This window comes from Sciurus vulgaris (genome assembly GCF_902686455.1).
Source record: "Sciurus vulgaris genome assembly, chromosome: 16".
Classification (NCBI taxonomy): Eukaryota; Metazoa; Chordata; class Mammalia; order Rodentia; family Sciuridae; genus Sciurus; species Sciurus vulgaris.
Genome location: NC_136477.1, coordinates 3,795,514 through 3,817,246, shown reverse-complemented (window position 1 = coordinate 3,817,246; position 21,733 = coordinate 3,795,514). Strand labels below are relative to the sequence as shown.

The window sequence follows — 21,733 nt, the reverse complement described above, 5'->3', positions numbered from 1 at the left end:
GGCCCCACGCAGCGGACGGCAACCCTGCTTCCTGCTCGGTTTGCTAACACTTTATTCCAAGGCCACACCAGGCCTTGGGCCTCGGTGCCCGGCCCGCCCAGGCCCTCAGTGCCTGGCCGCCACACAGCCGCAGCAGCGCCTGCAATCTGCTGCAAAGGTTGCCAGACACGGGAAGAGCCCGCAGCCGTCCCGGATGAGCCGCTGGCTGGGGACGAGGTAGGCCAGCCACACGGCCAGCAGGATGCTGCTCACCAGCAGGACGATGGTGACCTCGGCAGGGACGGCTCTGCGCGGGTAGGCGCCGTACACGTAGATGCTGAAGGTGGTGTCCAGCTGGCAGTAGCTGCGGGGCCCCCAGCATATGAGACCCGGGCGGGCGCGAGCAGGGCGCCAGCGCTGCCCACCTGTGGCCTTCCTGGTGCTGGCACCCGTCCTGGCCCCAGGGGCATCTGGGTGGGCCTCCCTACGCAGCGATGGTGGGAAGGGCTTGGAGCAGGGCCAGGAGGTCGCCGTGTCACCCCAGTGGGACACGGCGGCCCACGGTACCTGGACTGGCTTCGGGGTGCTCTGACGCCCCTCAGCGGGGACACTGGATGTCTACAGCCAGCTGGGCTGGGGACAGGCCACGGTGGAGGCTGCCTCCCCCGGGAAGGACCCCACTGTGCCGCCTTCAGGCGGCCAGGTGCGGGCCCACCTGGCTCAGGACCCCCGAGCCCACCAGCTGTGGTCTGGAGTTGCTGAGCTGCCTGGGGCTGCCACCACGGTGTCCCACATAGGAGATGGCAGGAGGGCGGGGCTGGGCCACTGTCCTTGCCTGGCACCAGGTGTGAACTCTGAAACGCAGCTATCCCTCAGGGTCCCGACCCTTGTGTGAAATAGCAGGGTCTCGGCACAGAACCCCCGCGGGCCTCCGGGACTGAGGGCCTGGCAGCGGCCGCGCCGTGCGGATGAGCCGTGGCCTGGGAGTCGGGGAGCGAGGCCGGGCAAGGCCACGTGCTCAGTGCAGACAGCACGTTCCTTTAGATCTTTGACCCGTGGTTGGTTTGATTTGCAGAAGCAGACTCCGCAGGGGGCCAGTATTTCAGGAGTGAACAAGTGTCAACTAGAACTTCAAACTGTCACTCGTCATGGACCGTCTGAGCTGGGTTTTGTTGTTATTTGTGGTTTGTTTGTTTGACGTGGCTGGGGTTGAAACCAGGGCTTCCAGCACGCTGGGTGAGCAAGTGCTGTACCACTGAGCTACACTCCAGCCTTTAAGTTTTGAGACAGGATCTTGCTAAGTTACTGAGGCTAGCCTCCAGCTTGCAATCCTCCTGCCTCAAGCCTCCGGAGTCACTGAGATGACAGCTGTGGCCACCAGACCCCATGGGAACTCACTTTCGCCAGGCTCTGCCAGGTGGCGAGGGCGGGGAGTGAGGGGTGCCCTGCGCAGGGGTGTCCCGCCACAGAGCCTGCCAGAGCCTGCCAGGCAGCCCTGATACCAGGCGGCCGGCTCACCTGTAGTAAGGGTCCACGATGGACAGCTGGAAGACATAGAAGCCATTCCTCTGGTCGAAGATGATCTCGTTGTCTGTCGGGCCTCCCAAGATCTGTACTGGGCGTCAGGCCAGTTCAAGGCAGAGAGGTTGTTGCTATCGTGACAGCTCAGGTAGTTCTGGGGAGGGACAGAGGCGTGGCACTGGCCCTGTCCTGTCCTCCTAGGAGCCGCCTGCCATCCCTCCTGCTGCAACCCTCACAGGCACAGGGGCACCACCCGTGTGGACGGGGGAAGAGATGGGTCAGCACGTCCACACGCCAAGAAGGCCAAGGATCACAGGGAGGTGCTCTCCTTGCACCAGGAGGAGCCCCCAGAGGGGACGCCATGCTTGGGAAACGTGAAGGTCCAGCCCAGGACGACCTCTTAGGGGCTTTCTGTTGGGACTGATGCCAGGCAAGGCCAGCGGCACAGAGGGCCGGTCAAGGTGTCCCTTCTTCAGAGTCCAGGAGTCCATTTAAAGGAAAATGAACCGACACACCTGCTGTGGCCTCTGAGAACACCAGGGCTTTGGGGGGTACCGGGGGTCGACCATGAACCCAGGGCTGCGCACCTCGGAGCCACAGCCCAGTCCTCTCATTTTTTATTTGAGCCCAGGCCTTGCTAAGGTGCCCCGGCTGGACCTGAGCTTGCCATCCTCCAGCCTCAGCCTCCAACAGCAGGGATGCCCCACACTGGTGGTGGAGGCCGAGGCTGCCTGTAGTCAGACTGAGGCTGGTTCCTGCAGACAGCTCAGTGGCCCGCAGCCTGTCCAGGGGCGGCTGTGTAAGCTGGCTTTGCCCAGGACCATCAGGTAGCCAGCCAGGGCAGCCCGAGCGCCAGCCTCCCTGAGCCAGGACGCATGCCACCTCCTGACCCTACGCGTGGGTCTTCTGCTCCGCCTGCCAGGAGCCCCGGAAGGAGGGTGGGCTTGCAGAGGGGAAGGAAAATTCAAAAGCCAAAAAGGGGAAATGGGCGAGTCTAGGAATCTAGAAATCCGGGCCTTATCTTGTGTGGTGTAAGTAAAACCTGGAAGACAGAAACGGCCAACCGGAGGAATTTCAAATGGCCGGCAAATAAAGGGCTGACCCTGCTGACCAGCCGAGAGCTCTTGAAAACTGAGAAAAGGCCAGACTCCCACAAGAAAGATGGGTGCCACCTGGACACACAAGACCCAGGCAAAGGCGTGAAGACAGCCCTTGACCCAGAATGAGGCACTAGGGGCCACGCTGCCGAAGACACCGGTGTGACGCTGGACAGCCCTGCGGTGTGGCGCCTGGCCGTCCCCAGAGCTGAGACACTTAGTCCCGACCACCAGCCGTTTTTCTAGAAGCTTCCCCACAGCTGGGCTCCACAGTATGGAGGGTTCCTGTAGCAGCGAGGGGGAGGCGGGAGCCTGGCTGTGCCCATCTCCAGGGTGCACCACACAGGAGCGAGCAGGGCTAGTGCGCCCAGGGGTCGGCACATGCCTGGCCTGTGAGCGGCCCTGGGTCCAGCCGGACAGGAACAAGAGCCCGGCAACAGCTGCTTATCATCCAGGGCCGCAGCGGCGAGCACCGGCTGTCTGACTGGCAGCTCAGTGGCCTCTCGAGTCCTGCATGGCCACACAGCACGGAGGTCCCTAGGCAACAGGAAGTCCTTGCCTCGTTCTGATCTCACAGGAGCATGGTCACAACATGCCGTCTGTCAGTGACCGAAATATTATGTGGTGTGTGACTCGGACACCTTCTCTCCTAAACAGGTGGACAAGGAGCCAGGCAGGTGGCGCCCACCTGCAATCCCACCGAGTGGAGCTAGGCAGGAGGCTGCGGGGGTCGAGGCCAGCCTCCACACGGTGGCAAGACTCTGGCCCAAAGCAGAAATCAGAAAGGGCTGGGGTGCAGCTCATGGTCGAGCCCCGGGGGTTCAATTCCCAGACACAAACAGAAAAAGGGGATGGAATGTGACGTGAAGGTCACGGCTGTTCTGTGAAATCGCGGACGGCGGCAGTGACACCGGCACCGTCAGGCTCGCCGCCCAGAAGGGCACGTGCGACCCGGCGCGGGCGCCCCCTGCTGGCGGCTCCGCGGCTGCGCGCCGGGGCCGGGCGGAGGCTGCCCGCCCGCCTCGGGTCGCCACTGACCGCAGGGCGCCCCGCGTGACGGCAGCCCGGGAGGCTCGTGCGCGGCCCGGGCCCCTCCCGCGGCCCCCTGGGCTCCCCGGGCGGCAGGCGCTACCTCTCTGTTCCAGGAGAAGGGCCTGCGGGGCGAGGGCGCCGCCTGCAGCACGCTGGTCCAGTTCTGCGGCTGGCGGAGGCAGCCGGCGGAGCCCGCCGTCTTGGAGTAGGAGTAGGTGAAGAGCCCGTGCACCTCGCGCAGGACGAACTCCGCGGCCACCAGCTCCTGGAAGGCTGCCCCCCGCCACCTGGGCGCAGGGCGGGGGCTGTGAGCAGAGCCCGTGAGCGGAGCCCTGGCCCAGTTCCCGCTGTTGGACAACTGTCCTGGTCGGGGCCTGGCCAAGTGCAGGCAGGGGGCGGTCGGGGACAGGGGCGGTAGCAGCAGCGTGGTCTTTTGCACCAGGTGGAGACAGATGACCTCTGAGGGGACCCGAGGAGCAGGGACCGGGAGAAGCCCAGCCATGGTTTGGAACCAGGTGGTACCACAAACAGGCAAGTGCACAAGTCACAGGCAGGCCGTGGTGCGGAGCCCAGCCAAGCGCATCACCCACCGCACCCCAGCCTCCAGCCAACAAAACGCTTCCCCGGTGCCCAGAGGTTCCTGGTGACCTCGGCAAGCTTGGTGGGCTCTCCTCACATGACAGCTGACCCGAGGGTCCACCCAACCAGAGGCAGATGGAAAATATTTGAAAAGCAAGTCAGCCAGGTGCGGTGGCCACACCTTGCAGTCCCAGCGCTCGGGAGGCTGAGGCAGGAGGATCACGAGTTCAAAGCCAGCCTCAGCAACAGCGTGGCGCTAAACAACTCAGTGAGACGCTAAGTGCCCCGGAGTTGTCCCCAGTAGCCAAAAAGAAAGGAAAGCAAGTCTGGTCCCAGAGGTACAGGATGGGTGTCAGAGGACTGCCCGGGCTGCCACCTGGTCTCTGCGTCACTTTCTGAGCACATTCTGTCTCGGTGGCCATGAACGCTGCGGTGGTCCCGTGGCTGTGTGTGTGAGCACTGGTGAGAAAACCACTCTAAAGCCAGCAGAACCCGCTGCTCCGGCCTCCCCAGCTCCTGAGACAAGGAGGAGCCACCCGACAGCTTCTGTCAGCTGCTGTCCCCAGATATCTTCCAGAAACTTCTCCTCTCTTTTCAGCCCTTCCCAGGCCTCACCTCCTAGGCCCCAGGAACCCAGACTGTCTCCACCTTGCTCAGTGCCCACCGCCCTGGCCGCTTATCCATGCCTCTGCTGCTACACACGGTCCCCGTGGCATCCATAGGACATTGGTTCCAGGATTTGGTTCCAAAATCCACGGACTCTCAAGTCCCTTATGGAAAGGGTAGTGCATTTGCACAGGAACCCGGGAACTGCCCCTGCGCCACACAACAGCCCCCACCCGCTTCTGGAGACACAGTCTGGCTAAGTTGCTGAGGCTGGCCTCGAATTTGTGATCCTCCTGCCTCGGCCTCCCTAGTTGCTGGATGATGGGCATGTGCCACAGTGCCCAGCTTCCCACAGACTGTAAACCATCTCTAAACGATTTTGATACCTAGTGGGACATAAAGGCCGGGCAAGCAGCTGCTGGGCCCTGCTGTGAGGGGAATGAGAGCCACAATCCAGGCTGTGCACGTTTAATACAGATGTGATTCCCTGAATCTCTCGACACGGATGGTTGATGCTGCAGGCCACCCTGCTGGCTCCCAGGTTCAGGCTCCACTTAGCAGCCACCAGAGAAATCTTGTCACTGCCACACAGAGGCCTCTGCAGGTCTCCACCACGGAAACAAACCCCACCTGGCACAGGAAACGTGGCCCTCGGCACACAGGCCGCATCTTCCTGCGGCCCCCTGATGGCTCAGGCTGCAGGGCCTCCCCAGCTCCCCTGGCTCATCTCCTTCCTCCGCCCCTGGAGTTGGGCCTGCAGCCTGTCTCGCAGCGGCGCTCAGCACCTGCTGGACGGGTGTGCCCGGAGCCCCTCTGCACGTTACCGCACGCCTTGGCTGCACACGGCGTTCAGCTCTACCCTGGAGTCTGGATGTGCCTTTGGTATCATGTCTACCTGACAAACTCCTACTCATCCTTCAAAACCCATCAGCCACCACACAAATGCCAACTTTACACCTGGCGGGAGTGGGCGTGGGGGAGAACAGGAAAAGGGGAAGCAGCAGATTCCAGGGGCAGGCAGAGTGTCACGAATCACAGCCTCCCCCCAGTTCCCGGGTCAGAGCTCCAATCCCACTGCACCCCACTCCCATGTGACTGCATTGGAGACAAAACCTCTAAAAAGACAACCAAAGAGCTGGGCATGGTGGCAATGCCCACCAGCCCAGTGACTTGGAGGCCGACGCAGGAGGCTGCAAGGTGGAGGCCAGCTTCAGCAGTTCAGCAAGGCCCTCACAACTTAGCAAGAGCCCGGCTCTATAATAAAAAGGGCTGGGGATGTGGCTGAGTGGTAAGGGGCCCTGGGTTCAACCCACAGCCGACAACACATAAAAGCGGAGAGTGAGATGCAGTATACAGGTGGGGCCTAATCCCTAGGACGGCCAAGGAAGCCCGCACAGAGGAAAGCCCGGTGCGCACGGCAAGCAGGCAGCCTGCACCCGCCACACCCTGACCTCACTCCCGTGGCACCTGGAGGGCACGGGGAGTGGCTGCTAAGGAACGGGCACAGCACAAGTGGATGCGCCGGGCAGAGCTGATGGCAGAAGAGGCAATGAGGAGGCTTGGGAAGAAGGAGGGCCTGGCAGAGGCCTGGGAGGCCGGAGGGCACAGTGCCCAGCACCCCGAGGGCCCGGGTCGGCCCACAGCCGGGCCAAGGGCCAGGAGCCGACCCCCCGGGTGCCCCGCGGGCTCTCACAGCTCGATCACGGGCTTCCACGGGGTGTCGTGGTAGACGAGGCGTGGGCAGCCCAGCTCTTTGTAGGGGTATGGCACCACCAGGTCCTCCTCGGACTTCTGCCCCTGGAAGTTGGGGTCATAGGATTCCCTAGGAGAGACCAAGAGGCAGAGAGGGAGGTGGGTGAGCTCCCCTGGGCTGGGCCTCTGCAGCCTGTCCCCTTTGCATACAGGGACCTTGCACCAGAATGGAGGTTGACACCTGGGGGCAGGTTTCAGAGTCAAGAGCCAAAGACACTGGGATTTCCTTGGTTGAACCACTGGGTCCAGGCATGTGGTCACACAAGATGTGGATGTTTCTGGGAAGGCATCTTCTCTCTGCACGAGGTTAGTGTTTACATCAGGCTGCTTTGAGTGACGGGGTATGAGCTACCGTGTTTGGGTGGGCCTGCCCCAATCAGGCGAAGGCCTGAACAGAAGGAACACCAACCTGCCCCAGGCCCAACTCTTGTGCAGATGGCCTGGCCCCGTGGCTCAAACTGCTGCTCTTTTCTGGGTTCCAGCCTCCACCTACCCTGCAGATGTCAGGAGTCCCAGGCCTCAGCCAATTCCTTAAAATCAGTCTTTCTCCTTCCCTCACCCCTGTGTCTACAGCTACAGGCATCCTGGGGATCCTAGGGGGATCAGTCCTATGGGGATGGATTCTGGGATCCTCTGAGGACACCAAATCCACAGATGCTCGAGTCCCTTATGTAAAAGAGTGGTGCACGCCTGTCATCCCGGCAACTCAGGAGGCTGAGGCAGGAGGATCATGAGTTCAAAGCCAGCAACTTAGTGAGGCCGTTTTAACATACAAGATAAAAATGGCTGGGGATGTGACTCGGTGGTTAAGCACCCCTGGGTTCAATCCCTGGTACCAAAACAAACAAACAAAAAACTGTCCCAAATGAAAACCAAGCCAGGCATGGTGGAGCACGCCCGTAATCCTAGCAGCTCAGGAGGCTGAGGCAGAAAGGGCGCACATGCACAACCAGCCCAGTAACCCATGGAGGCGCTAAGCGACTTGGTGAGACCCTGTCTCTAAATATTTTTTAAAAGGGCTGGGATGTGGCTCAGTAGTTAAGCACCCCTGGGTTCGATCCCTGATACTGAATAAATCGATCAATAAGAATAAAAGTAAAGAGGACTAGGGTGTGGCTCAGCAGTATGGCACCCGAGTCCGTCCTGGCACTGGAAGAGAGTAGGGCGTGGCATTTGCGTGGCCCCTGAGATGCCCCGGACCGCACCACCTGCGTGGCCTGCGTGGGACGTCGCGTGCTGGGGTGGACGGGCGGCGGCAGGCTCGCCTGCTTGGCACAGGCACGATGCTTAGCTGTGTGTTTTCGTTTGGCGCCTGGGGCCGGCTGTGGTGCCCTGGCTGGTCTCTAGCCCGTGAGCCCAGGGGACACTCCCGCCTCAGCTCCCGCGTCTAGGACGACAGGCGCAGCCACCTTGCCCCAGTTGGATGCCATTTTTGACGTGCAGGTGGCTGGATCTGCAACCCGGGAGCCAGTGGGAGAGCCGCCGAGCTCACGGTGCGCACGTCCTGCTCGGCTTCTGGAGAGTCAGATTGAGGGACCCCCAAGATGCGTGCGTGGGGGCACCGGAGGAGGAGGTTGGAGGGGCTGGTGGGAGGCCCCCCTGAAAGGCGCTAAGGCTTCACACAGACGGGCACGAGCCCTGCCCGCCATGGGTTGGCGGCTCCCAGCCTCCTGGGGAGGGTGGACATCACACAGGACGCAGAGGGCGGCCCGGCATGGGAGGGGGTCCCTGTGCTGGGCACCGAGAGGGTGTGAGCCCGCCAGGGGCACTGGTGAGCGGCAGGGCTGCAGGTGGCTCTGGACCCACACCCTCCATCCAGGCTGGTCCTGCCCAGCAGCCCCGCTACCTCAGGCACCAGGTGGACTCAGCCAGGGCTCTGCCTGCAGCGCTGCCCTGTGGGCCCTCGGCTGCGGGGACCCTGTGCCAACGCCAGCCTCAGAGGGCTCCCGCCCTGCCCTGCGGGGAGCGGGCGGCCTTACTTCTCGATGACGTAGCTGTAGTTCTCCTGGAGTGTCACGGGTTGAGGATGCCCTTGGAGCAGGCTGAGATTTTGCTGTGGCAAGAGAAGAGAGTGAGGGGCGTCTGGACCCAGAGGGGAGCTTGGCGGCCGGCTGGGGCGGGCGGTTGCCATGGCACCCTGGTCTCGCTTGGTCACTCAGGGCGCGAGTCGCCAGTCGCCGTAACTGAGCCGTCTCCACTGGGGTTGACGGCAGGGCCCGGGCCTGGGGCCGTCCCCACCACCCTGTCCAGGACATTCCCTCTCCCAGCACCGAGCTCTGCCCCCCACGCCAGCTCCGCCCCATGCCCACCACGTCTCTGTGGCTCAGACTCCAGGGCCCTCTGGGGGGACCTCACAGAGGGACCTCGGGGGACCCTGCAGTGTGTCTCTGAGCACAGCGTCCCCAGGTGCATCCACGGTGGAGTGGGGGGTCAGGGCCCCCTGGCATGGGTGGCCCTGCCAGGACGCCCACGCCTTGGCTCATGCGGCTCTGCTTCGAGCTGTGTCCTCTTCTGCCCCAGGGGTACAGATCCTGCTTTTTCCCTCTTATGCAGAACCGCCAGCTTCCACGGTGGCTTCGCGCTCTGCACTCAGGTCCCTGGTGCGCGGGGCTCCTTCTGCCTTCGTGAAGCGCAGCAGCGGCGACGGGTGCGGGGCGGTAACGCCTGGCCACCTGGCCTGCTTCCCTCGTCCGTGACGCCGAGTGTTCCCAGGGCTTGCTGGCCACGCTTTCGTCCCCTTGGCAGGAACGGCCGTTGGAGCGCGTGGCGCAGCCTCTTGGGACAGTGCGTGACGGAGGAAGCCTGGGCCGGCCACTCCCGACGTTCCTCTGCGGGCGCCCTGCCCTGGGGGCGTGTGGAGACCACAAAGGCTGGCGCTCGGGGCCTCGTGGGCGACTTCAGACTGTCCCTAAAGTCAGGGACGGCTCACTGGCCACACACGGCGTGCACACTGTGCGGCGGGCGACGTGGCGAGCGGAGCTGTGACCTGACGCAGGAAAGACAGCCAGGAGTGGGGGTCCCGGGGATGGAAGGGCTGGGCGGCCCCTAAGGAGGCGACGACGTGCAGGGCCTCAAGAGGGACGGGGGCGCACCGCGAAGAGTCGAATGAGCACGTGTGGCCCCGCCGCCGCGGTCACAACTCAGGTGCCCTCGCTCGCCACCCTCGCTCCTCGCGGCTCCTGCGATGGGCTCGTGCCCAGCGTGTACCCCAAGCCCCTGAAGCCCCCGGCCCGCCCTCGCCATGGGCCTGGAGAGCAGCCCTGTCGCGCTCCCGGGTGGGCGGGCAGGTGCCTGGGAGCCTTGCGGGGCGGCCCAGCTGCTGGAGCTGGGGCAGGCCTGCCGCGCCCAGGCCTCCGTCCGGGTCCGAACTGGGGGTCTGCACACTCCTGGCCCCAGGACCACCAGGGACTGCGTTCCAGTCTTGGAAGCCACAGGGCAGGAGAGGGTGCAGACAGCCCGCTAGACCACTGGCGGGAAGGAAGCGCGGCAGCAAGAGTGAGGCATCCAGGGCTGGACTCCAGGGCGCGGCACCACCAGCCCACGCCCAAGGACACGGGCCCAGCGGGGCGAGCGGGCGCTGCTGCTGTGGAGGTGCCTCATCCTGCCAAGCCTCGAGCATGGCGGTATGGCCTCGGGTCCCCAGGGACCCGCCTGGTGGAGGAGGGCGAGCCCGTGGTGAGGACAGTGGCCGCGGGGCCAGCCTGGCGCTCGGGCGGCCTCTCTGCCAAGACTGGCACGGACACTCCTGCGGTGTCGGGCACTGACCTCCCCCGGCCACTGCGAGCCTCACGCAGCCCGTCCAGCAAAGGACACAGACGGGCGCTCGCACCAGGCGGGCACTGCAGCCTCTGGTGGACACCACCACTGACCAGGGAAGACCAGCCTTCCCATCGACCTGGCAAGCGCACAGAGCAGGCCACACGCCCCAGGAAAGTGGTGTGAGCGTGAATGTGTGTGAATATGTGTGTGTGAATGTGTATGAGCGAGCATGTCTGTGTGATAGTGTGTGAGCATATGTAATGTGAGCGTGTGTGTGTGTGCAAGAGTGCATAGGTTATGAATGTGTGTGAGCGTGTATGTGTGTGTGACTGTGTGTGTGTGAATGTGAGCGTGTGTGTGAATATGAGCATGTGTGAACGTGTGTGACTGTGTGACTGTGTCAGTGTGAGTGTGTGTGACTGTGTGTGTGACTGTGAGTGTGAATGTGAGTAGGTGAGTGTGACTGTGTATGTGAGTGTGAGTGTGGGTAGGTGAGTGTGTGGGTGACTGTGTGCAAGTGACTGTGTGTGTGTGACTGTGAGTAGGTGAGTGTGTGACTGTGTGTGAGTGTGACTGTGTGAGTAGGTGAGTGTGTGACTAAGTGACTAAATGTGTGTTAGTGACTGTGAGTGACTGTGTGAATAAGTGACTAAATGTGTGTTAGTGACTGTGAGTGACTGTGTGAATAAGTGACTAAATGTGTGTTAGTGACTGTGTGTGAGTGACTATGTGTGAGTGTGACTGTATGTGTGAGTAGGTGAGTGTGTGTGTGTGACTGTGTGTGAGAGTAGGTGTGTGCGTGACTGTGTGTGACTGTGTGTGTGAGTGAGAGTAGGTGAGTGTGTGAGTGACTGTGTGTGTGAGTAGGTGTGTGTGTGAGAGAGAGAGTAGGTGAGTGTGTGAGTGACTAAGTGTGTGTGTGTGTGTGTGAGTAGGGGTGTGTGTGTGAGAGTAAGTGAGTGTGTGAGTGACTGTGTGTGTGAGTAGGTGAGTGTGTGTGTGGGAGTAGGTGTGTGTGGGAATAGGTGAGTGTGTGAGTGACTAAGTGTGAGTGTGTGTGTGAGTCAGTGTGTGTGTGTGGCTGTGTGTGTGAGAGTAGGTGAGTGTGTGTGTGTGAGAGAGTAGGTGAGTGTGTGAGTGACTAAGTGTGACTGTGTGTTTGAGTAGGTGAGTATGTGAGTGACTAAGTGTGAGTGTGTGTGTCTGTGTATGAGAGTGAGTGTGTGTGTGTGAGAGAGTACGTGAGTGTGTGTGTGAGTAGGTGAGTGTGTGAGTGACTAAGTGTGACTGTGTGTGTGGGAGTAGGTGAGTGTGTGTGTGTGTGGGAGTAGGTGAGTGTGTGTGTGTATGAGAGAGTAGGTGAGTGTGTGAGTGACTAAGTGTGACTGTGTGTGGGAGTAGGTGAGTGTGTGTGTGAGAGTAGGTGAGTGTGAGTGACTAAGTGTGACTGTGTGTGAGTAGGTGAGTATGTGACTAAGTGTGAGTGTGTGTGAGTAGGTGTGTGTGTGTCTGTGTGAGAGTAGGTGAGTGTGTGTGTATGTGAGTACGTGTGTGTCTGTGTGTATGTGAGTAGGTGAGTGTGTGTGTGTGTGAGTAGGTGAGTGTGTGAGTGACTAAGTGTGAGTAGGTGAGTGTGTGTGTCTGTGTGTGAGTAGGTGAGTGTGTGTGGGAGTAGGTGAGTGTGTGAGTGACTAAGTGTGACTGTGTGTGTGTGAGTAGGTGAGTGTGTGTGACTAAATGTGACTGTGTGTGTGAGTAGGTGAGTATGTGAGTGACTAAGTGTGAGTGTGTGTGTGAGTAGGTGAGTGTGTGTGTATGAGAGTGTGTGGTGGTGAGTAGGTGAGTGTGTGTGTGTGTGGGTAGGTGAGTGTGTGTGAGTAGGTGAGTGTGTGTGTGTGTGTGTGAGAGTAGGTGAATGTGTGGGGGGGTAGTAGGTGAGTGTGTGAGTGACTAAGTGTGACTGTGTGTGAGAGTAGGTGAGTATGTGAGTGACTAAGTGTGAATGTGTATGTGTGAGTAGGTGAGTGTGTGAGTGACTAAGTGTGACTGTGTGTGAGGTGAGTGTGTGGGGGAGTAGGTGAGTGTGTGTGTGTGGGAGTAGGTGTGTGTGTGAGTAGGTGAGTATGTGAGTGACTAAGTGTGAGTGTGAGTAGGTGAGTGTGTGTGTGTCTGTGTGAGTGTAGGTGAGTATGTCTGTGAGTAGGTGAGTGTGTGTGTGAGAGTAGGTGTGTGTGTATGTGAGTAGGTGAGTGTGAGAGTAGGTGTGTGTGTATGTGAGTAGGTGAGTGTGTGTGAGTAGGTGAGAGTGTGAGTGACTAAGTGTGACTGTGTGAGGTGAGTGTGTGTGTGTGCGGGAGTAGGTGAGTGTGTGTGTGAGAGTAGGTGAGTGTGTGAGCAGGTGAGTATGTGAGTGACTAAGTGTGTGTGTGTGAGTAGGTGTGTGTGTGAGTGACTAAGTGTGCTTGTGTGTGTGAGTAGGTGAGTGTGTGTGTGTGAGTAGGTGAGTATGTGAGTGACTAAGTGTGAGTGTGTGTGTGAGTAGGTAAGTGTGTGTGTATGAGAGTAGGTGAGTGTGGGAGAGTAGGTGAGTGTGTGTGTGTGAGAGAGTAGGTGAGTGTGTGAGTGACTAAGTGTGACTGTGTGTGTGAGGTGAGTGTGTGTGTGGGACTAGGTGAGTGTGTGTGAGTAGGTATGTGAGTGACTAAGTGTGACTGTGTGTGTGTGGTGAGTGTGTGGGGAGGGGAGTAGGTGAGTGTGAGATTGTGTGAGAGTAGGTGAGTGTGTGTGAGTAGGTGAGTGTGAGAGTGTGTGAGAGTAGGTGAGTGTGTGTGTGAGTAGGTATGTGAGTGACTAAGTGTGAGTGTGTGTGTGAGTAGGTGAGTGTGTGTGTGTGTGTGCGTGTGAGAGTGAGTATGAGTGTGAGTTGGGCACTGAGGTGCACAGCTGCAGCCCTGCCAGGTCAAGGTAGGAGGATCACGTGAGCCTGGGAGTTGGAGACCAGTCTGGGACAGAAGCTCTGTCTCTCGAAAATCCACCTCTTGGCGGGTGAGGTGGGGCACGCCTGTGACCCCAGCGCCCGGAAGTCTGAGGCAGGAGGATCTCAAGTTCGAGGCTGGCCTCAGCAACTTTGCCAGGTCCTGGGTCAGAGCACAGACTGAAAGGGGCCGGGCTGTGGCTCGGCGCAGAGCACCCACGGTCAGTCCCCAGCACCGGAAGTCAGAAGTGAACAAGCGACCTGCGTCTATGCATCCAGCGTAGTCCGAGTCCTCTATCTCACCTGCCTCCGTCCCTCTGCGCCCAGCTGTCGGTGCCCGCCATCCTGGCACGTGTGCAGCAGTGTCTGGTGCCACCGCTGGCACGTGGGTCTCAGGTCCTTCCTGGCGGACCCCCTGCAGCAGGTGCCCCCGCTTCCTCCTCGACCTTTCTGCTGACTTTGACGCTGGGTCACTTCTTCCTTCAAGGCAGCAACAGGCAGATGGGGCCTGTATGGAGGGACGGCCTTGGTGATGACCGGGGCGAAGGGCCTTGGGACAGCCTCCACAGGGCCGGCGGCACCGAGGGCTCCTGGGGGCAGGTTTTCAGTGCCAGGCCCAGAGGAGTCCCAGGCCGGCCAGGGTGAGGGTTGTCCAGCTAACCGAAGGTGTCCACGGCCCTGACTTATTTTTGGCTACTGGGGACTAAACCGGGGTGCTTAGGCATGGCAGGCCTGTTTGAGGCTGGCCTTGAACTCGCCATCCTCCTGCCTCGGTCTCTGGAGCTGCTGGGGTCGGGGTGTGCGTTGCCATGCCGCTGCCCTGATTACGTTAAATACAGGTTTTATTTTAGATCACTCTGTGTTTGCAGAGAAGTTGCTCATGTGCCCATATGCCCCCAACTCCCCTATGCCCCAGGCCTGCTGGTGACGTCTTTCCTCGGTTGGACACACGTGGCGTAACTCGGGGCCGAGGGAAACACCTGCTATCTGGAGCTTGTGCTTCCTTAGCGTCTCCTAGGACCTCCCATCCCCTCCCCAGGGGTCCCACCTGCCATCCAGCTGCCCGTCTCCTTGGGCTCCTCTAGGCCTTCAACTCTGCTGATTTGGATGTCCTTGGCAGCTTGGAGTGCACTGGCCAGGCTTCTGCGGCACATGCATCCGCCGCGGGGGTTGGTCTGAGATCTCGCGAGGGCTGGGGGAGCAGAGGGCAGGCCCGTCTCCTCAGGCCAAGGCTGAAGACGGAAGGAGTGGGCTCCTCTCCTGCTCCCAGGGCCCGCTTTGGCAGATGCCACGTGTGCAGGCTGCGCTTAGGGCGCAGGAGAAAAGTCCCCAGACACGATGTCAACCTCTCGGCCTGCAGCTGGTCAACCCTGCAGCCTGGAGGGCCGATTGCCATCTGTCTGTCTGTCTGGCTGGCCTGCCCGCTGGTGCTCATGTGCAGCACTTGGGAACACCACCTGGCTCCTTTCCTTTACTGGGACATTCTGCTGCGTCCAAATGCCATGCTGGGCCGCTCCACCTCCGTCCAGGCACGTGGCCGCCTCGCTAGCTGGAAGCTATCAAGGATAAATTCGCTGTGAAAGTCCTAGAACTGCTGGCTCCTGAGTGGGCTTGCAGGTGGCTGGAAGACTGCGCCCAAAGCAGCGCCAGCCCGGAGCTGTGGAGCCCGAGCTTGGGTACTCCCGGGGCCTTGCCCTCCTCAAGTGCCTGTCACCAGCTCCCTGCAAACTGCCTTTTCTCTGCACTGGGGATTGAGCCTGGAAGTCCACCATCAAGCTACGCCTCAGCCCTTGTTATACTTTGAGACGGAGTCTCACTAAGTTGGCTGGCCTTCAATTTTTGATCCTCTTGCCTCAGCCTCCCACATAGTTGGGCGACAGGGTAGCCGCCACACTCGGCTCTCATGGAAGTTCTAACGTCCCGTCCAGTGCCGGGAGCCCAGCACCTTCGCAGTGGCTCCTCTCAGGCTCTTTCTTGTTTGGAAGGTGCCTGTTCAAGCCTTCGCCCAATTTTTTGGTATGAACTGTTTGTATAGTATTTTAAACCCTTTCCTGCAGATAACGATCTAAACACATCATCAATCAATTGTATGAAAGCTTCATGCTGGTGAAGAAAGCTGGAAACTGCCATCGGGTCCGTCATCACCCTGTGCTGTGGAGCACGCCAGAGGCAACCATTCGCCTTCAGGAATCCATGAGCCGAGTTCCCGCGGGGACCTGACATGGGCTGGCCGGTGCGGGGGCATTGACACCACAGGAATGGGCAGGAGCCACACATTGGGGCTCCTCCACCAGGGGCTGGCTGTGGCCCATTCCCCAGCACACGGCCGCCTGTGCGGGCACTGGGAGGCTGTGAGCCGGACCTCCGATCTCTGCCCTCTCCATTGGGTTCCCATGACACTCTCTCTTGGGGTAATCATGGATGCTGGAGGCAAATTTCCTAAATTATTCTTAGCAAGAGATTAAAACCAAAAAACCCTGAGCAATTTTAATGGAAATGAGGAATTAGGGAAGTAAGAGGAAAAACAGAAGGAGCGGAGAGTAGGGAGAGGAGCAAGTGTGAGCTCTGAGCGGCTCGGCCGCTGACGTTATTACTCAACTGGCTTCTTTTGGGTCTTGGTCCTGGGGATGGATCCCCGGGCCCTGTGCATGCCAGGGAAGCGCTCTCCCAGCCCAGACTGACATTTCACTGCAGGAGTGTTCAACGCACGGGGAATGGCAGGACACTCTGACGCCACCCATCAGCAACTGTCCCCTTGTGGCCACCCAGCTGGGCACCACCCCACCTGCATCAACACACTTACTTCTGCACAATGATCTTCTTTTCTAGATCACACCCCACTGAAATGAGCATTGACTGCAGAGGACAGAGACAGACAGGCAGGTCAGTGAGGGTCACCGACCGCCGCCAGAGAGCACAGCCACCCAGGGACACGCACACACAGGGAGGTGAAGGAAAGGGGTAGGACCTACCAGGGGCTTCATATCCACACACGAAATTTCCTTGTTGGCTATGTCCACAGTCAAGGTAGAGATGGTGGGTCGCTTTATGCTGCAAGGCAAGAGAGCTTGCGTTATTAGTGACCAATGTCACAGTGAAAACAGCAGTCATCTGTCCATCCACCCATCCACCCACTCATCTACCAATCTATCCCTCCTTCCACCATCCAACCATCCACCCATCATCCATCCATCCACCCACCCACCATCCCACCCACCCATCCACCCACCCATCCATCCACCCACCCATCCATCCATCCATCCACCCACCCATCCACCCACCCATCCATCCACCCATCCATCCATCATCCATCCATCCACCCACCCATCCATCCATCCACCCACCCATCCACCCACCCATCCACCCACCCATCCACCCATCATCCATCCATCCACCCATCCATCCACCCATCCACCCACCAGTCATCCATCTACCCATCCATCCGTCCATCCATTGTCTACCCAACCATCTATCCACCCACCCACTATCCATCCACCACCCACCCATCCCTAAATGCTGAGAACCTCTGTTCTTGAGGAGGCTAATTCCTTGAGTCCCCGCCTCTCCTGGTCAGTGTTGTTAGGTGACACCCAGCTGCTCTGGTCCCAATGTGCCCAGTGCTCACATTTTGGAAACCCACTCCCCAGGACAACAGTGTCGAGAGGTGGAGCCTGCTGAGAAGCAACTGCTCACGAGGAATGAACGAATGTTTCCAAGGGAGGAGGGAGTCGCCATGGAGTGGCCTGGGGACAACAGTGTGTCTGCCCCCTCGCTGGCTGGGGCTCCCGGCTCTCCTGGCCGCCCACCTCCCACCGTGCGGTGACACAGACACCAGCACTGTGGCCCTGGGCTTCCAGGTCTCCAGAACCGTGAGAAATAAGCCCGTTCTTTACGGGTCACCCAGTTGGGCGTTCGACGGCGGCAGCAGAGACCAGCAAGACGGCCACTTGTTGAACACAACCCCTGAGGTCAGCTTCCTCACCGGGGCTGAGCAGACCGGGCACGCCGCCTTCTCCGCCGTCCACCTCGGCTGCGTTTCCTTTCCTCTCGTTTTCGATCCCTCGGGCCCGGAGTCCGGACTGTGGGCTTCGAGTCCTGCACCGTCTGACGGAGCCCGGGACCTTTCGTTGTCCCTCTGCACTTGCCTTCTGGGAACACGGTTCGGGGCGTATGGAGCCCTGCCATGAGTCTGTCATTCCCCCGGTGCCTGCGGTTGAACCTCTTCAGTTCTCCGTAGAGCATTTCCCCTGACGACAGAGGGCTTGGGGTGCACGTGTCTCAGGTGGGCACCTGGGGGCCCCGCTCTGCACTCCGTGAATCCGGAGGTCACCTGGTAGGGAGCGTCTCTCCTTGGCTCTCCTTTTTTCCAGTCTGGCGCGGCCCAGCCTGTGCGGGAGCTCTGGACGGAGCCGACGCCGGCAGCCTCACCCCGTGAGCTGTTTTCTTTCGTGTGGAGTTATTCATTTCTCACGGGAGGAAAACTCTCATAACACGAAGCTGGCCACGTCGGCCACGCCCGAGCGCAGCCAGGGCCCGGAGCAGCCCAGGACAGCGCCCGTGTCCCCTTGGCCCCAGCTGTGCCTGCGACGGTGGCTCCATGGCCGGGTCTACTCCCCTGCTTCCTGCCTGGGGCCCCGAGTGGGGCCTGCAGTGTGCCCTTCAGTGCCTGGCATGTCGCCGGGCATCCCATCCTCACCGCGAGTCAGGCTGTCCTCCTCCTAGTGGCCGAGGGACGGTGTCCCGAGCTCGACCCGGGACTCCTCCCACCCTTGGCCACGCGGGGCTGCACGCTGGCCACACGCGTCCCTTTGAGACATGCAGACTCCCATGTGTGCTCATTCTGTTTACTTTGCAAGGCATTTTCTTTTTTCTTTTTCTTTTTTTTCTTATTGTTTTATTTGGGAAACGTGCTTCTTACAAAAGGGCAGCTGCAAATACAGAGACCTCTGCAACAATTCCTTGTCTTAAAGTGAAAGAATGGGTGGGATCCAAGGAACCAAAGAGTAGACGGACAAGTCAGGAGCGGCTCCCAAGTTATTTGCAGGAAGCAAAGCAACAAAACGCGAAGGTGAGCTTTGCGAAGGTGAGCTTTCCCACCGAGGAATTCTCCAGGCCCTAGCTTGAGCTGCTCTGTGGACCAGCGCGCCCTCCCCTGTATGGGACGACGTGTGCTCACCACCGCGAGCCGTCAGCCCCACGACACACCGAGAACACCCCCGAGCGGCTTCTGGTACCTGCAAAGCGCAGGGGTGGAAAGAGGCCCACGGAAACAGAAGCCCTGCATGAGGACAAGAGTGCTTCCAGAAGTGTCTGGTCCGAGAGGCCACGCCACGGAACTTAGGTAAAACTGTGCCTCCACGACCCTGTCTGTGTGGACACACGGGACCCCGTTTCTCTAGCCCGGCCAGAGCTGGCACTGCCTCAGTCACGACCACCAACGCTGCTTTGCCCTTTAAGATCTACCTGCACGCGAGGCCGAAGCCACTAAACCGAGTTTGTCCACCGAGGCTAAAAAGGCGGCCCCGAGGCAGGGACAGGCGCTTCTCAGGGGTCAGCCACGCACCAAGCCGCGGGAGGCAACTGCCCGCCCTGCACCACGGCCCGCCACCGCGTCGCCCGCGTGTGCCCTTCCAGTGTTGTCCGCACTCTGAGCGGCCCTCCGTACCCAGGAGTGCTCCTGCGTGCACTCAGGCAAGAGACCGACGCCCAGGACCAGCGCACGGGACGGGGTCGCCGGCAGGGAGCTGACGCAAAGCACAGGCGTGCACACGGAGAAGCACTTTCACTCGTCCCCATCTCGGTGCCCCCGGGGCTGGGGTCCACCCGGCCCTGCTCCCCCCATTCCGGTTCAGGGACCCCGGCAGAGGGCAGGAGCCCCCCGTCCCGGCGGCCACGTACCTGGAGGTGAAGTTGGGGTCAGCCCTGCCCCAGTGGTGCTGCTGCCTGAGCTGAATGTCCTAGGAACCAAGGACAAGGCCCCTCCTGTAGCAGGGCTCGCTTGGGACGGAGGCTCGCAGGGCTGCCTGAGCCACGGGCCTTCCCTCCTCGCAGCCTCCGTCCCAGCCCCCCAGCGGCCGCCTGGCAGCCATCTAGGTGTGATGGGGCTGGCTGGACGAGACATCGCTGCGGCCACTCACACCAGCCGGCCCTGTGGCAGCAGCGGGCGCTTCCCTGGCGCTGGGGCTTCAAGCTGCAGGGTGCGACCGTGAGGCCTCACGGGCGTGCGGGCACATGGCTCCCAGACCTGCTGGGCTCAGTGCCCCCTGGAGTGGCCTGATCCTGATGCCTCAGTTTACCCACCGGGCTCCCTGCCAGGCTGTCCAGGCCTCTTCCACGTGAGGCTGTGCTGAGGTCAAATGTGGGTGACGGCTGCCCAGCCCCCGCCAGTGAGGGCAGGGTGCGTCCCCCAACACCCTGATCTCCCCCCTCCATATGCGCAAGCAAGGGAAGAAGGAAGGAGGGTCCCCATGGACACCGAGGGGACCGGGGCCGCGGTCAGGCCGAGCGCCTCGCCTGGCTGCCGCAGTGGGCAGGACTTACCAGTTTGTACACCATGTTCCCGTCGTAGGTGTTGTGGGCCTCGTAGATGGAGGCCTGCAGCCCCAGGGAGTAGGGGTTGCTCACCATCACCTGGCGGGAGGCGGCGGGAGAGGGCCCTGAGCAGGGCTGAGGCAGAGGCCTGTCCTCAGATGAAGGCCAGGCTCCCCTCAGCCTGGCCAGCACGCCCCGCCCCCACCCCGCTGGCCTGGGAGCCACCCGCAGGTGCCTGGGGCTGCAGGCTGGAGGAGACGGGAGGAGGGGCCCTGGGGACGAGGGAGGGCCCTGGTCCCAGGCCTGGGGCCTGCAGGGTCATGCACATGCCCTCTCCAATACTCAGCCTCGCCCGACTGGGGGCCAACCTGTCATCCCAGCAGCCGGGGAGGCTCAGGCAGGAGGATCACAAGCTCAAGGCTGCTTGGGCAACTTAGTGGACACTGTGAACAGAAAGCTCTGGAGAGAGAGGGGCGTCCTTCACAGACCTTGACCACCAGGGTGAGACCAGGTTGCCGCGAACCTCAAGATCATCTCCACCGCTCCACAGCCCCTTCCCACAGGCCTCACGCCCCTGGAACCCACCCCTGGCGCAGGGTCTGCTGCCCTGCCCACTCCGCATGTCCCTGCCCCCGTCTCAGGATGTCTGGAGGCATCGTGCTGCGCCCGCCCTTCGGGACCTCGCTGCCTCATGAAGACCCCCAGGTACCCGGAAACCCCTAAGGCAGACGCTGAGACTCCTGGGTCCAGTCCGGGCCCGCACGGGGAAGAGCAGGAAGGAGGCCAGGGGGCAGGCTGGCTGTTGGGAGCCCTGCAGAGGCCGTGAGGGGCCCTCTCCCTGGGGCGACTGTCCAGAGTGTGGGCACAGCCGGGCTGCGGCCGAGAGCTCACCAGTGGAATCGGGGAGGTGCCCAGGCGGGGTATCAGCTTGACGGACAGGTTCAGTCTGCTGTTCATGTCAATGGTGTACATGTCTGCTTCTGATTCGCTCTGCAGAAGTTCTATCTAGTTAGGAAGACAGAAAGGAAGAGGGAAAAATCAAGCTCCTTCTCAAACAAAGGGGCAGGTAGGTAGGAGCCCAGGCACGAGTCCTGGGGTCGGAGCCTCGGCGCGGCTGGCCGGTCACCTGGACTTCCACTGTGCCACTGCTGGCCCGGGGCTCCCTCCCTGCCCTCCAGACGCTCCCCACCAGCCCTTGCAGGGGCTGCGGCTGGCATGTCCTGAGCTGGCTGTGCCCCCACCATGCGTTCCTGCACCTCCCGGCTCCGAGGCCTCTTCTGGACAAGGTCATCCCTTTTTGGTCTCTGTCTGCTGTGGCCTGAATATGGTTTGTCTCCCAGAAATCAGGCGGAAGTTCAATGCTGATGGTATTAAGGGGACCGATCCCACTGGGCATAGAGGTGGGGACCCTGGGAAGTGACTAGATGGGAAAGGTCATTAGGATGGAGCCCACGAATGGAGTCCTGGGGGCTCTACCGGGACAGAAAGGGAGACCACACACCTCTGCCACATCTGATGCAGCTGGGGGCCTTGCCAGAGCCAAGCCCCACGTGGACATCCAGCCTCCAAAACCAGAAGCTGAAATAAACCTATTTTCTTTAAAAAGTAACCCGCCTCTAGTATTTCATCACGGTGATGAGAAGCCAGCGAACACCTTCTACAAATAGGTTCCCCTGTATTTCTTTTGTTCCCTTTCCATGTATCTTTGGGGAGCCCTGGCTATTGCGGTGAGCCTAGAGCTTTCTTGTGGGTCCAACATGTGCCTGTGCCTCAGCGTATCTGGCAAACCTGAGCCCGGCAGGGTCCAGACGACCCATCAGACGGGCTGATGGCCTGGCGGGATGTGGTGGGGCTGTGCGTGCTCACCGTGGCCAAACTGCTCTGGTTCTCCAAGCCTGTCTGT

At 60.8% G+C, this 21,733-nt stretch overlaps 1 protein-coding gene across 1 annotated transcript in view; it reads right to left on the bottom strand.

Moving 5' to 3' along the window:
* Positions 1 to 105: 105 nt before the first annotated feature.
* Positions 106 to 21,733, bottom strand: part of CATSPERD (cation channel sperm associated auxiliary subunit delta) — a gene marked incomplete at its 3' end in the record, with an annotated part of 43,313 nt that continues 21,685 nt past the window's right edge. Inside the window, 12 exon segments of the mRNA XM_079115077.1 lie at positions 106 to 343; positions 1,498 to 1,589; positions 1,595 to 1,731; positions 3,636 to 3,916; positions 6,508 to 6,636; positions 8,546 to 8,588; positions 8,591 to 8,619; positions 16,103 to 16,155; positions 16,272 to 16,350; positions 19,198 to 19,256; positions 19,840 to 19,929; positions 20,722 to 20,835. Coding sequence (XP_078971203.1) covers positions 106 to 343; positions 1,498 to 1,589; positions 1,595 to 1,731; positions 3,636 to 3,916; positions 6,508 to 6,636; positions 8,546 to 8,588; positions 8,591 to 8,619; positions 16,103 to 16,155; positions 16,272 to 16,350; positions 19,198 to 19,256; positions 19,840 to 19,929; positions 20,722 to 20,835 — 1,344 coding nt within the window.